The 14,429-nt window shown below is 39.1% G+C and overlaps 1 protein-coding gene across 8 annotated transcripts in view; it reads right to left on the bottom strand.

Moving 5' to 3' along the window:
* The window catches only part of ZNF536 (zinc finger protein 536), a 343,980-nt gene that overhangs the window by 182,070 nt on the left and 147,481 nt on the right, over nt 1-14,429 (bottom strand). For all 8 annotated transcript variants that reach the window (XM_088171846.1, XM_014882212.2, XM_088171847.1 and 5 more), the window contains one exon: nt 2,676-4,847. In XM_088171846.1, coding sequence (XP_088027972.1) covers nt 2,676-4,845 — 2,170 coding nt within the window. In that variant the 5' untranslated portion in view covers nt 4,846-4,847. The remainder of the gene's footprint in view (nt 1-2,675; nt 4,848-14,429) is intronic.

Raw genomic sequence — 14,429 nt, forward strand, 5'->3', positions numbered from 1 at the left:
AAGAATTACATCAGATAACAAAGACTTCTCTGCCACTCATTGTAAGCCTTCTTCTGGAGATCTGTTCTAAGAGGCACTGTGTAAAAAGGTTTTTATGATGAATTCAGAACTACTATCATGTTAAGAGCACCAATTTATAAAGAAGAATTCATTGGTTAAGATCTGAAAAAATAGTTTCTCAGGCCCTACTGACCCAGTTTTCAACAAAAAAGAATCAAGTGATGCAAATTAAGTTTTGAGACATTGTTACGCAGTCTGAGAAATTTGTAAAACTGTGTTTTTCAGTAATTTCTTAATAGAAGATTCAATGACTACTTAATTATACCCTATGCAAAAAAAAAAAAAAAAAAATCTGATTTCTTTATATTCTACAGGTCTACTTTCACAGGTAGTGATAAAATATGCAGTCCATAGTGATGAACATTTCCAACGTGGCAATACAATTTAGCTTTCAAGTACTAAACAATACTTAGATTTTCTTGTGTTAAAATGCAATACTCTCTTCCTTTCATCTGATTAAAAAGTTATAAAAACCTACACACTAGTTCTGATAGGATGTATGACACTGAGTGCCTACTTACATTTACTAGTAACTAAAGGAGACAATCAAATATCAATATAAAAGGTCTTATTTTCTTCAGTAAAAAACAAACATGCTTCCAGCAACTACTACTGCACATATTTTGCTTTCATTTTCACATGTTTTGATATAAATATATCAGGTGTGAAAACAAACATTTTAAATAAATGGTAGTTCAAGTTAAAAATAATTTTAAATTAGTGGCCACGGAGAGAACAACACTGCACGGTTCTTTGCCTCTGAGAAGGAAAAACTTCCCACAACAATACATTTAACGAACCAGAACACTTGGAATTAAAGTTTTCAGGGCACTCAAAACACACCAACTTTCACATGAATTGTTTCAAATCCTCTTCAATCTTCTATCAGTTCAACCTCACTCAGAAGACTCTGGGGCTGTGTTTTTCAAAACTTTTCCTGGCAGCCCTGAAAGGCTTCAGACAGAATTTGAACAATTTCAGGATCTTTTCTTTCCAATTGCAAAACAGAAATGACAATTTTTATAATAAAGAGGAGCATCCCCCCCCTCCCCAAATATGTAGGATTTTTTAAAGTGAAAGTTAGAAAAATAATCTTCTTCATCCTGACATATTTTCAATCCTCTTAAAAGAATCCCAACAACTATATATAGTATGAAATTAGCTCTCGCCTGTTAGCCTTGTTCCTACATAGAATTTTCTATGTGTCTCACCAGTAATAAATTGCAAACGAGGCTATGACTCTAAGAGTAGACTGTGTTTCATGGGTATTTAAACAACAGCATTAAGGACTATAGGAATCTGTGGAATGTGGAGTGCAGATTTATGCATCTTAACAATTTCTTTACTGGTTTGCAATAAGCCAACAAACTAACACTATTTTTATATTAATTTGGCCTCAGAAGTAGAGTATACTGGAGCATGACAAGAACAACAAAAGTAAACTGGCATATACTTAATAACTGTAACAGTGAATTGCCTCCAATACTAAAATATTTATCAAAACTGGGGGAAAAAAGCTAAAAAGAATTACCCTCAACAGCCTGCTACCAGCTCTTTAACAGTGGGCAATGTAATGCCTTAAGGTACCTCAAACTGTCTTTCATTTTCTAGACTTAATGGCTGATTGCAGAAATCAATGTTGCCATTAGTAACAGAGTATTTGTTATGGCATGATTTCCTCTGTTGTTAGGCTTGCAGAATGATTACAGTATTAGTGAGGTGCTTTCTTTATAAAGGGCTGAAGATACAACTTTCAATTTACTATCCATTAGTAAGTGACTTTGGAAATATACATGAGGCCAGAAATCTTACCTGTTATTACTTGGAGATTTTATTTCAGCAGTCATAGGCTAGTAACTTTAAAAAATTGTACCAGGAAGCTCAATATTTTATAGACATCTCCAATGAAATATTATCTGCTTTGCTATTTCATACACAGCAAGTTAACATGACATACAATACAATTAAAATGTTTCAGTCCAATTTCTATCTTTCTTGTACTTTCAAATAGATGTGAATTAAACAGAAGGCTTCACACAAGTTAAAATCTCCACATAAGTTAGAAGATTGTCAAAAGGTTAGTAGTTTGTATTTCTGAATCTCTTTTTAATCAGTCTGGTGGCCAGGTACAAGGACATAGCTAAGGAACTGACATGGTTGTCAGAATGAGGGCAATCAGAGAAGTGAGCCAACATGCAGTTTATTAACTACAGCTCAAAGAAGGCATCTTTCCTCACCCTTTTACACGGAGGACAAGGCAGGATCTGCAAGAGAGACACCATGAATAAAAGAGGAGGAGAAAACCACCCTCCAAAATCTGGAGGGAGAGGCCCTGGAAGCGACATAGCCATTGGTGGCTGCTCAGACCCTGCAGGGTGGGAAGGTGTCAGCTGAAAGGCTGGGAAACCTGCACTTGGAGGGGAAAAGGGTGAGCAGAGAATTAACCTCGAAGGCATTGCAGGAACCCAAACACAGATGTGCTGGCAAACAATACTGCATCCCTGTGGACTGCAGGAAACGACCTGGTAAGAGAATGCATAAACTACTTTACTGCTGTGAGTTCAAACACAGCTATGAGGCTTTCAGTGCAGAGAGGCAAGAAGAAGTTTTCATACCTGAAGAGGAGGGTGAGGAAGGATGAGGGCTGTCCTCCTGAGCACTCCCTGTCTGCGAGAGACCCCCACCTACTCCGCTTTCTTCAGTAATGTTAGAGGACCCTGGTGTTGTCGACCTGCTGACAGACTGAGACTCTTGATCACTTCCAGACCCACGCCGCTCATCGAGACTACCTTGAATTATTTCATCTTCTCCTTTCCTGTCTCTTTTGTGGACCCTGGAGTGAACGACCACTTGGTGGTATGTTCTAAAAACCCTTCCGCAGTCCGGGCATTCAGTTGGCTTTTCTTTTATGTTTCCGTGACTTTGTAAGTTGTAATCGAGTCCCTGGTTCATACCATGTGACAAAAAATCTCTACTGCCTTCTAAAGGGTCTAGTTTGCTTGGCAAGTCTCTCTGATTGCCCATTTTAGTGCTGTGAACCAAATCAGCAGGCATTTTCTGCTTAGAGCCATCTGCTCCTACTAACACATACTCCCGCTTCTCCTTATCAAACATAACTCCAGCATTTGCCAAAGTGTCTTCGTGGCTGCGCTGTATCTGCTGCTCTTTAGACAAAAAGCCATGTTCCATGGCCATTCCCCTTGCCATAAGCTGCCAGGCCTGATAGCTGTTTACTGGATCCATCTCTGCTGCTTTGGCAGCAGCTTGTAACCTTTCTATACAGCTGGATTTCAGAGGAGGCACCAGATTGAGACAGCCCAATAAAGAATGTTTATCCCCTTCGGCAATGCTGTGGCCAATGCCAGAAATGGGCGAAAGGAGCTTCCCCAAGACTTCTTTCTCTTTCATGGGCATATCTCCTTTGTTGTAGATCTGATTTTGTTCACTTAACCTCGCTTTGTCAGGAGGAAGAAAGCCACTCTGCAAACATGACAGATATCTTGAATACAAGTTTGCATGAGCTTCCTGGGACATGCTGCTGATGGAGACAGGTACTTCAGGATCATTAGGAGATTTGTTCTTTACAGATAACTTATTCAGGTGAACTTTCATGTGGTTTTTAAGAAACCAAGGCTCTTTGAATCGCCTCCCGCAGATCTGACAGCAGTGTTCAAAGGAATCCTTGTGCTTTCTCATGTGGCCTTTTAGGAACCAGGCTTGGCTAAATACTTGACCGCACACCTCGCAACGAAACTCATTGGTGGATTGCTCCCCATTCCCATTGGAGCCCTGGCCCTGTGCTGACTCTGCAGTTATGTGAGCCTTCTCCACGTGGCTGATCAGCTCCTCCTCCTGCGAGGCAGCAAAGTCACACAGAGTGCACTTGTAAGGCTTGTGCAGGATCCTTATGTGCCTGTCCAGCTCTTCTCGCTTCTTAAACTTGCCTTTGCAAAACGTGCATCTGAACCCGGCTGTCTGAGCAACAACTTCTTCCTGGACACTGACTGGCTTTGGAGAGGGAACAGGGTTTGAAATATCAGGTGTGTTGTGATTAGGTGGCACAGACAAGTTACAGTTTGCGAGCGGCATCGGCTGGGTGTGCTGCTGTGCTTTCACATCGGGGCGTGGCTGCAAGAGGCTGCTCTTCATCTGCTTGTCCCGAAGAATTGCTCTCTCCTCCAGCTCATGTAAAAGCCTGTTTTCTTCCCGGACCCTTCCACGACCTTTGCCGAGGTTTCCAAGCTTGTGAGTACGCAGGTGTATCTTCAGGTTGCCTTTCTGAGCTGCTCTGTGGTCACAGTAGGGACACTTGAATGGTTTCTCTCCAGTGTGAGTTCGCATGTGTAGCGAGAGGATGCTGTTAAATCGGAAGCGTTTCCCACAGAGGGGACACGGGTACTTGCGGTTTTTCCTGGCGTCATCCTCGATGTCGCTCATCTGAGACATGATCCCTAGGTTCTGTCCATTTAAGAACTGCTGCAGATCCACACGCCCGTTCAAGCTGGTGTCAACCTCCCTGTTGAGCTGGTTTGCCAGCAGGGCCATCTGGCTGCTGATGGGCTGGTTTGCTATGGACATGTGACTTTTGTCTTCTAGTGGCACTGACGCCTTCTCCTCGGGATTCTGCCTGCTCTGGAGCTCCGGGAAGGCATGGCTGAGCTGGGAAGTGATCTGGTGCAGCTTCTGACTCATTGAATATTGCCCATTGAGAATGGTGCTGTTGAGATGGGCGTCAGCTTCTGGCACAGCTGAAGAAACACCAAGGCACAAACTAGCTTCCTCCATCTCTGAAAATCAGAAGATATTTTAGATTCAGACTGTGAAAGAGTTACAAGCATTGAATCACTGGCGTACAGTTTGTATTTTATGTTTTACCTACTCATAATAATGCAAAGGAATTTGTGTAAAAACAACTAAAAGTGTATTAAGTGCCAACTGTGCTACATAGTTTTGATCATACATGTACTCATTCTGCATGTATACCAAGAACTATTAATTACTATTTTAAAATATGCAACAATTCAAAATCTAATTATTACAGAAGGGGCCAAGGCTTTTACCATCTCACTTGTCCTTCTTGTGAAACTGCACCTGTCTGCATTTCTAAATCTATAGAAAAAGAAATCTTATGCATCTCTCCCATTTTCATTAAAAAAGCCAGCAAACCCCCTTCCAAAATAGAAATCCATTTGTAACTTTCGATTCCATTAACCATATTCAATATATTACACATTCTACAATGAGAAAGATAGTTTTATGATTTGACAAAAAACCGATGGTATGATATTTACTGGTGTACAATAAAACAAGATAATGTTTTGGGAAAAAATAAAGGACAAGCTTTAGAACAATAAAAGGGATTTTGCTTTAGTCAACAAAAAGTGCAGTAATATCTCATTAAGCTGATTAGTATGCTGCTTAGAAACAGTACTAGGTGCTGTAACACATGATTATAATCATAAAAATCCTTCAGTGTTTGCAAGTAAGCATTAACGAGGTATATTAAATTTTAAGGAGACTGCGACTAGCAGCTTTGTAAACCTCTGAGATTAAGATTTAACCCTTCTGTTACAAAACATTGTAATTTTGTCATTTTGAAACTGAGCCCATCAAAAGGCACATAAATTATCTTCTGCCAAGTCTTTTAATTCATCGTTGAGAACCTTCAGATTTCTGTTCCTAGGAAAACTTGCCAGATTATAGAGGAATATCTCTGTCCTTCGATGGGTGATACATGTGATTTAAGACACTTTGATTTGCTTTAAAGAGCTCTCTTATGGAACTAGATAAAACCAATTAAAATCTGGGGAAGGTGTTGTGGAAAGCCTCAACAAGTTTAAGAATTCTAATAACTTTCCTAATACACAGTAATGACTACAAATTGTAGCTACACTATATATATTGCTGGGAATTAGAATTCAAAGCTGTTTGTTAAACACAAGTGCTCTGTTCTGGTCTGCATAATTGTCCACAATAATCCATCCTTGCCACTTCTCTACTCTATATAGATATAATGTACCTATAAAATTCTGTTTAAAATATAAAGTTTCACATAACTAATTCATAAACTATATGATGCTATAAGGTTATATTAGACCACAGTTAAGATTTTTGTTGTTCAGTGGAGTGATTTGACACTTTATTCACTCACAAAAGTACTGAATTCTATAGGTTCTTAAAATATTCATTTGGTCAACCCTCTCTTTGGGTTTAGCCAAAAGCATTTTTTTGCTGTGTCTTCTACAAAGGCTCCAGGCACAGCCTGGGTGGACACCACTCCTCACACAGCTTCACAGTGGCCACTTGATAGACAATCCAAGGTCCAGATCTGGAACATACTTAAAATGCATGAAATTGTGTTCATGGGAGCAGTCCAGTACACTTCAAAGGGTGATTCTTGAAAGCCAAGTTCCACACATGATTAAGTATTTGCAGGATCAGGGCCTAAAAAAAAAGCATGGGAGGTCTTCGAGGGGAGACCTCTTTGGGCTGACAGGATGACTGAGGTTGTGACACAGTGAAGATCTTGTAAAAAGTACAGGAAAGAGTTCTATTCATGTGTATTAAAGAAGAACATGAGCTACCTATTTTTGCCCATATATATAGCAGATCTTTTTCAAAATTTAAAAATTTTCAGTCCTCTGATTCAGGTTACATGTTGGGGACCCATTATTTTCATGCTGTCAATGTTATTATTTATAAAAATATTTTAAAAATGAAGATATGAAAGGACTCCACCTAAGTTTAGCTTGCAGTGTCTGATTTCCAAAGGTAGAGAGTAGGAGAACATAATCAAGCCAGGTGCTCACCCAAGGCCATGTAGCAAACAAGGAAAATTCTTAATTTGCATTCAAGTTTTCTGTGCAGCAGACCACAGTCATTCAAAATGTGGGTACACACAAACAACTTTTTCTTTTTTAAAAAATTTTTGCAAGTTTTCTTCACTTTTGGAAGAAACCAAGTTTCATGTTCAAAAGGATTAATTAAACCACTTAAGACATGGTCCTTAGGTCTGCCATTGCCTGAAGTTAACAGAGATTTTGAATATCTGCCTATGTACTTCTTAAAAAAACAAACAAACAAATACTCTCAGAAATAACAACACAAGAAAAACCCCAAAACTTGAATCTTTTGGTCTGAATTTCACATACCCAGGAGTGTTATTTCTCCCCACCATGCTTAAACAAGGCAAACAAACATAACAATTCCAGAAATGCATAGCATGTGCTGACACACACATACATTGAAGAAGGTTTAGAAAGGTCTTTGTGTATTGTCATTATTTTACAACTGCTTCAAAAATGCAGTCTACATTTCATTTTTTTTCAGTTGATACCAATAGGACCTGGTGCTTTTACATGCTCAGAAAGGTTTGGGTAGTTAATTTCAGCATTTTATGCTCTATCGAAGTTTGGAAATGATGACAGATCCCAGTGGAATTTATTAATTCTGATGTTTAACCCTAAGCATCAGTTCAAATGTATGGTTATTTGGATTGAGGAGGAAAGTTGTGGTTGAGATTTTAGTTATTCTTTGCCACTTTTTCAAATATAAGTTTAATAAAGAAACAACAGCAGTTTTAGCTGGAACATGGTAAGTTTTCCAATATTTTCTTTTTGCTATTACCTGTCTTCCAAAATCATACGGAAATATATAACATAGAATATTGAGAGAACAAGTTAAAAAAAAAATAATTTAGAGAAATACCAAATCCATAATTTCTCATTTAAAGACTAATAATTTTGGATCAAGTCAGGGGAGGCTAACCCCCCCCCCACCCCATATGGATCTTCAGGCATAGGAAATGTTATACATATTTGATAAAATATGCAGAAAGGTCAGCAAAGCCTCTGCTTAGTGAGTAACAACCAGCTCTGAATGCTGTGTACTCTGATCAGCCGTGCTGTTTCTGGGACCCAGCTACCACAATCTCCAGATGTATTCTTCATTCAAACTGCATTCCCCCCTTCATCTGCCCCTGCTTCTTGCAGGTCTGTTCTTTCCTCTGGCTCTGAATTGTCTCCTCTTTTCCTCACTCCAACATGGTCTTATTGCAAAGTATAACCATGACACTGAAAGTACTGCCCTGTGAAATTTCTCCTCCTGCCATGCCCAGGTACAGCTTTTCTGAACACAGGACCTTGCTACTGTTCAGCTTTCACAGAAATCACTCGTGGTATCCCTTAGCCCTTTCACAGCAAAACCTAGCAAACTCTCATCTTGTATCCGCATGCAAGACAGACACAAAACACATCCTCATCCATCATTCCACTATGAATTAGATAACTCAATCTAATTTGCCTGATTTCTCTAAAAAAAAAAAAAATTAGCAATTTCATTCTCTCCCTCTTTATCCATCATCCCTGTCTAAATCTTTGGCCAGACAGGGTTACAGCAGGTGGGGCAAGGGGCTTTCATTCCCCAATGAGGATCCTGGTTCATGGTACCCACTATTCAAAGGTATTCAAAAAGAAAAAATCTGGAAATGTCAATTTGTAAGTACTACTTTGATGCTCCATGATAGGGAAAACATCTAGCTTTCAATTTTTAAATATATAGTCTATCACATTATTTTCATGATCCTGATCTCTCATATAAGGAAAGCACAGAATGTTTTGCCATCTCTCACACTGGGAACAGAAGCACAATGTTCTCTCTAGTTAACAAATGTTTACAAAATGAACTGCAAATCAAATTTGAGATTGTTAAGAAATTCAAAATATGTTTGTTGGAGTTTATTTAGTAAATTTCTGACCTTTAATTATCTCAAATATTGTGTAAAGACAGTGTCCCCCAAGACATGGCACCATACCAGAAATGTTGGGATCAGGAGTTGTTATGGGCTGCCCTTTCTAACCTAAATAAACCCTCAGCTCTTGCCCAAGTGAGCTGCTGTGGCCAAAAAGCCCCAAACTGCCTGCTGCAGACACAGGCTACAGCCCAGCTGGGTTTACAGTGCACTGGGCAGGGCAGGAGCAGCCTTGGGAAGCACCACAGCGACCATCCAGGGCCATCTGGCCATGTGCTGTGCCCACTGTGCAGGACCCTGTTCCTCTGAGGAGGAGCTCAGCTTATGAAACTCACTATGGAATACAGATATTATAAAAATACTCACTCTCATCCCCTACATAAAGGTACAGTGAGACATTCAAGTCCCTTTGATGATACTAATAGTTATTTTGATTTCACTCACATTTTTGCCCTCAAGACTATTTCCTGTGATATCAATAGCGAAAGTTCTGGCTTTAGCCATTTCAACTGAACACACAGATTTTATTTAACTATTTGAAATGGATTACTGGAATTTAAAACCAATTATGACACCAGAAATGCCTGTCATCACAACTACATTAATGTAATACGAGAAGCTGAGCTTCCTCTTGCTGGAAACAGCGAAAAAAAAAAAATGGCAAGCAGAATGACAGAATTTAAAGCTAAATCTGTGCCTAGGCACATATGTAAACATATGCAGGCACACGCATAGCTGTATACAGACACATATGTGCAGACACACACCTGTTATCTTTGTAAACAGATGGACCAAATTCAGCTCTTATTTACACCTGTTCATTCCTGCTGGACACACACACACACACACACACTGAAGCTCTCCCCTCTTCAGTGCTGTAGAGAAAACAGTCATTTTAAAGCCACTGTTGTGCTGTTATTATAGCTTAGATTAGGTTAGTTAAAAGATTTACAGTTCAGTAAGCAAAGTAATGCTTTACAAGCTCACGTGTTTAAACGACAAGCTCGCTCTGGCCCTGATCCTCTGAGCAGTTAGAGCTACACACACTGTTACTTATGCTTTCAGAATATAGACTTGGTATTTATCTTTCCAGCTAGAAAAATTCACATATATCTACATTATCTTGTGGTCCACTGGCAAATTCTAAATACTCCAATACGAGTTCTTAGCAACTCGTAAACAGGTATTGCTGAGATCAGAATATATATTGAATTTTTATTAAATATTGTTCTTATTGTTGCAGCAGAAACAGTTGAACTAAGGCTGTTATAAGCATAATACACTCCTGTTAAGAAATACAGAACACCAGACTACTGAACCCTTTCAGGGTCATTAAACAGCTGTAAACATTATTACAAAAATAAACCAGAGATTTCATGCTTACATTTTAGCCCAGAGCTTGGTGTGCTGAGCAAGTACATTTTTTTCATCTCTTACAATCAACGCTGGTGACATTTGGGCATCCAAACAAATTACATCACAAATATTACTGAGGTGGGTAGGATACTGAGCAGTTTATTTGCCAGATGATTAATATATAAACAGTAGGGCAGGATAAATGACCTACTCTTCTTTGACTGATTTGTAGGCAATACTAAGAGACATAGATGTAAATAGTTAGATTTTAACAGAAACATGTGTGCACGGAAGGGGAGGGGAGAGATCAGCTGTATTTAATGCCACCAGGACAGCATTATCCAGTCTGATAAAATGAAATAAACATTAGGCCAGATTCTATTCTCATTTTACTTATGTAAAATAGAGTAATTGCATCGACTTCATAGGAGTTTTTGTTAAGTAGGTGTCCTATTCCTTGGGGTATAACATAATTATATCAGGAAAATATATGGTTTCTGGAGTATAACAGGATGTCTTTTAAAAAGGAAAGTTGGCCTACAGGTAATGTGTCCTATCTATTTGTTTTTATTTAATGATTAGGGCCAGCTTGGTAATTGGTTATCACCATTAGCGACATTAGCACGTTTAGGATTTGTAGGCATTGTGTAACCGGCAGTAACTGGGAGCTGGTTCGAGCAGGAGCAGAGCACAGAGCAGAGCTCTGGGGGAAGCTGGGCTGCCCCATCCCACAGCCCAGGAGCTCCGGGGGCTGCAGCCTCACACCAGCATCCCCCAGCAGCCGGGACCACGCAGGGGGCAGCCGGGAAGGCATTCGACAGAACTGTAGCTGCTTTGTAGTGCTGATATTTAAACAAGCTGCTTATTGATTCCAAAACAAAGTACTCCTTTAGTAACAACAGAGCCAACTCATTCCACAACAGTTTTTATGTCTTAAAGAAGGGCTAGCAGAGGGATTTTGAAGTTTCAAAAGTCATTAGCAGACAGAAAATGGTTTGCTGAGGCTGTAGTGCCTTTGCTCTGGGCTGAGAAGAGAGTTGCTTTCTAGAATACCTGTTACATCTGCAGGGTACTTTCTAGTTAGCACAGCCTTTGGGACTGATAACTGATCAGTGGAAGATAAATCACCAGAACAGTCTTTGGTTGGTAGCACCCGTGGAGTGAAGGACTGTGAACCGTTTGTGATCACAATCTAGGAAGATGAGCACAGAGGAGAGGAGAGGTCATTTATAAATCTCACTCACAGATTAGAATAGAAAGATTAGAAGAATGCAGACAAGCTGTTTGATTTATTGCTACTTTGCATGTGACTTAGCAAAATCTGTTTTCCTTCTTATTTATTCTATTTCACTTGCATATACTTAGGAAGTCAGATCCAAAGAAGAGAAAGATAAATAATTGGTACTGAAAGTTCAGTACATTAAAAAACTAAAAAAAAATCATGATGTTTTTTCCCAGGCACTGGTTGCATCTGGGATCATTATTTTTTAGCTTATAAACATTGATTCTCATTTTACTTTTTACTTTCCTAGTGATCTTTTGATGGCAAAAGTAAAGATAAGAGTGATACCAAAATTCATATTGGAGCCTTATTTGTGGAATGCTTCATTAAACTAAAGCTTCTGTTACTTTAGAAACAGCATTTTTTAAAGTAAATTTGTTATTTTCATGTAATTTGGAATGTATACAACTGATTAAACCCTCTCCAATTTGATCAATTTCCTGTAGCTCCTATCTGATCATTCACTTTAATTAATCTAACTGGCATTCACATCAGATTGAAGAAACCTTAAAATTAAGCTTTTAATGAACCACTTTACCATCGCAGAGTACAAATAAAATAATAAAATGCCTGGAAGACTTTGCAAAGCATATTTATTATTTCATTTTTTTGTCATTTTTATAGCATGGAAAGGGCTCTGAATCTCCTATTCTCATCTGAGGACACTGCACTGCACTGGAAGTCTGCAATGCTCTAACCCATTATATAATATTAAAAGATATATAATGTTGACCCTATTAATCCTTCTTCCCTTGCACAGGAAAGTTCCAAATAAAAGGCCGAGCATTTCAGCTGAGTGAGGACAGGAGGATCAGGCCCCCTGAACCAATTATAAAGAGATCAATAAAGAAGAGTTAAGACCACAGAACTCAAAGCACGGTTTGAAACAATTTAAATCCAAAACTGTAATGCTGGGTTGATGACTTTTTTTCATTTCATAAAGGCTTAGACTTAGATTTTGTGCACAACTAAATATAATGTCAAATGCACATATGTCCCAAAGATCAAAGTATGATTGACTGTGAAATATTCATACGCCATAGCCCAGTGAGATTTTGTTCACAAGGGCACCTGTCAGAAGCATAAGCTTGGATACAAATCATCAAATAAGTATGTAAAATCATTACTAAAATCCAGGCATGCAATCAGATAGCCAGTTGTCTGAAACTGCTGGACTGTAGCCAGCACAGTGGCTCAACAGACTAATGCTTTGGTCTTTGCAGATCCTCAGGGCCCTGGTTCAGTTCCTCCTGCTACTGGTCAGGTCAACTGTCTGTACCTAGTGTTGACTTTCCTGGCACTTAATGCTAGGAGCAAAGCAAAAAACCCCGAGTCCATAAGTTGCCTTTGACCTGAGCCACAGAAACATCTGCTGGTTGAGTCACGAATTGCTTGTTGGCCAAGTTTAACAGGATCCGAGCCTGTTGCGGATCAGCTCTCTCAGCAGTAGGTGTCACTGCAATAAATAGATGGATTTCAAGGGACAAAGACACACATTGCCAGGGAAAATGCACAAACAGAACATCCCTGAATAAAGAGAGTTTCAAAAAGAAGTATGAGGTCCAATTAGACTTTTCCTTTAACTTTTTGCAAAATGTTGGAAATCTGGTTTAGGGAGGAATTAAATTGCACAAGTGGGATTGCCAACAACAACAGCACCGTAATTCTGTCCTTTAGTCCTGTGTCACAGAGATCCTTTAATTCACATTAATCACCTCCCTGCAATCCCAGGTCTATTAGGTAAAGACTGTTACAGTTAAACCTTTAAAAAAAAAGCTCTCTAACAAATTAAGTCATTTTCTCTAGTGGAACAAAAGACCTAGTTATATGGAAAGACAGTGCACACTCAACTGTAGTTGTAGGACTGAAAGACCACAAGGTTAGCCTATTTTTTTGTCAAATTAGAGAGCCCATACCCAACCCTATCTGCATACAGAACAAGGAGAGAGAGAATACTTATAACAGCTTGGGGAGTGGGGGGAAGATGCCTCATGTATAGATTTAATTAATAGAATGCATATTTTGAAGAAGCAGTAACCAATTTATATTTGGAACAGAAATATTTGGTATGCCAAGTAATATCACAGAGATGTCAGCCAAGTCTACACCATATTTGGTTTCATTATCACAAAATGGTTTGTAGGATAATTAAGGATGCTCCAAATTGCATGCTATTGAGTTAGACTGTAGACAAAACAATGCATCACTAAGCATATGGGCTACCTGTGATGACATCAAGACAGAAACTACGTGCCTAAGAAAATGTTTTAAGAAAAAAGAAAGATTAATACATCAAACCTTGTGTAACCTGTTGCACATGAAAGAGAACATATGTGACATACTCCTAAAGTACATATATAACACAACTGCATTTATTTTACTTCCAATGATACTGAATGGGGAACAAAAGAGAGGAAGAACTAGAGAGAGAATGAAAAGACAAATTGCTGCATTCTTCCAGGTCAGTATATTTAAGAAAAAACAACATGAAAAAAGGTCATCCCCATGAAAAGCATAAAGGGCCACACTACAAACGTGGAAAGAGCTCCTCCTTTCCCCCAGCAGCTGCTGAAACTTCCCCAGCAGTTATTCCCACCAGCTCCTGCCCCAGTACTCCCTAAAGGCCTCCAGCACATGGAACCCCAAAGCACTGATCAATTCAATCAGAGAGGAGAGGAGCTAAATGCTAAATTTTTCTTTGCTAGGTACAGAAATATCCAACATTTAATACAATGGAAATGGAAACAGGTAGAAATTCAGAAGTAACTTCCCCAGTTTCAGTGCTCCCAAAGAGCATAAAGGGACCAAGTTTTTCAGAATTTCAGCACTGCAGAAAAAAGTATCCCTAACTGATCCTTTCCACATCTCATTTAGGAAAAAGCTTGCCATGTATCTTGACTTATATAGATGGCTCATCCTCTGTAAATAAGCCAGGGACAGCATCCAGAACTCCTGAGTCCCATTGCTTAGTCCAGTATGGCA

Source organism: Sturnus vulgaris, chromosome 12 (genome assembly GCF_052056855.1).
Source record: "Sturnus vulgaris isolate bStuVul1 chromosome 12, bStuVul1.hap1, whole genome shotgun sequence".
Classification (NCBI taxonomy): Eukaryota; Metazoa; Chordata; class Aves; order Passeriformes; family Sturnidae; genus Sturnus; species Sturnus vulgaris.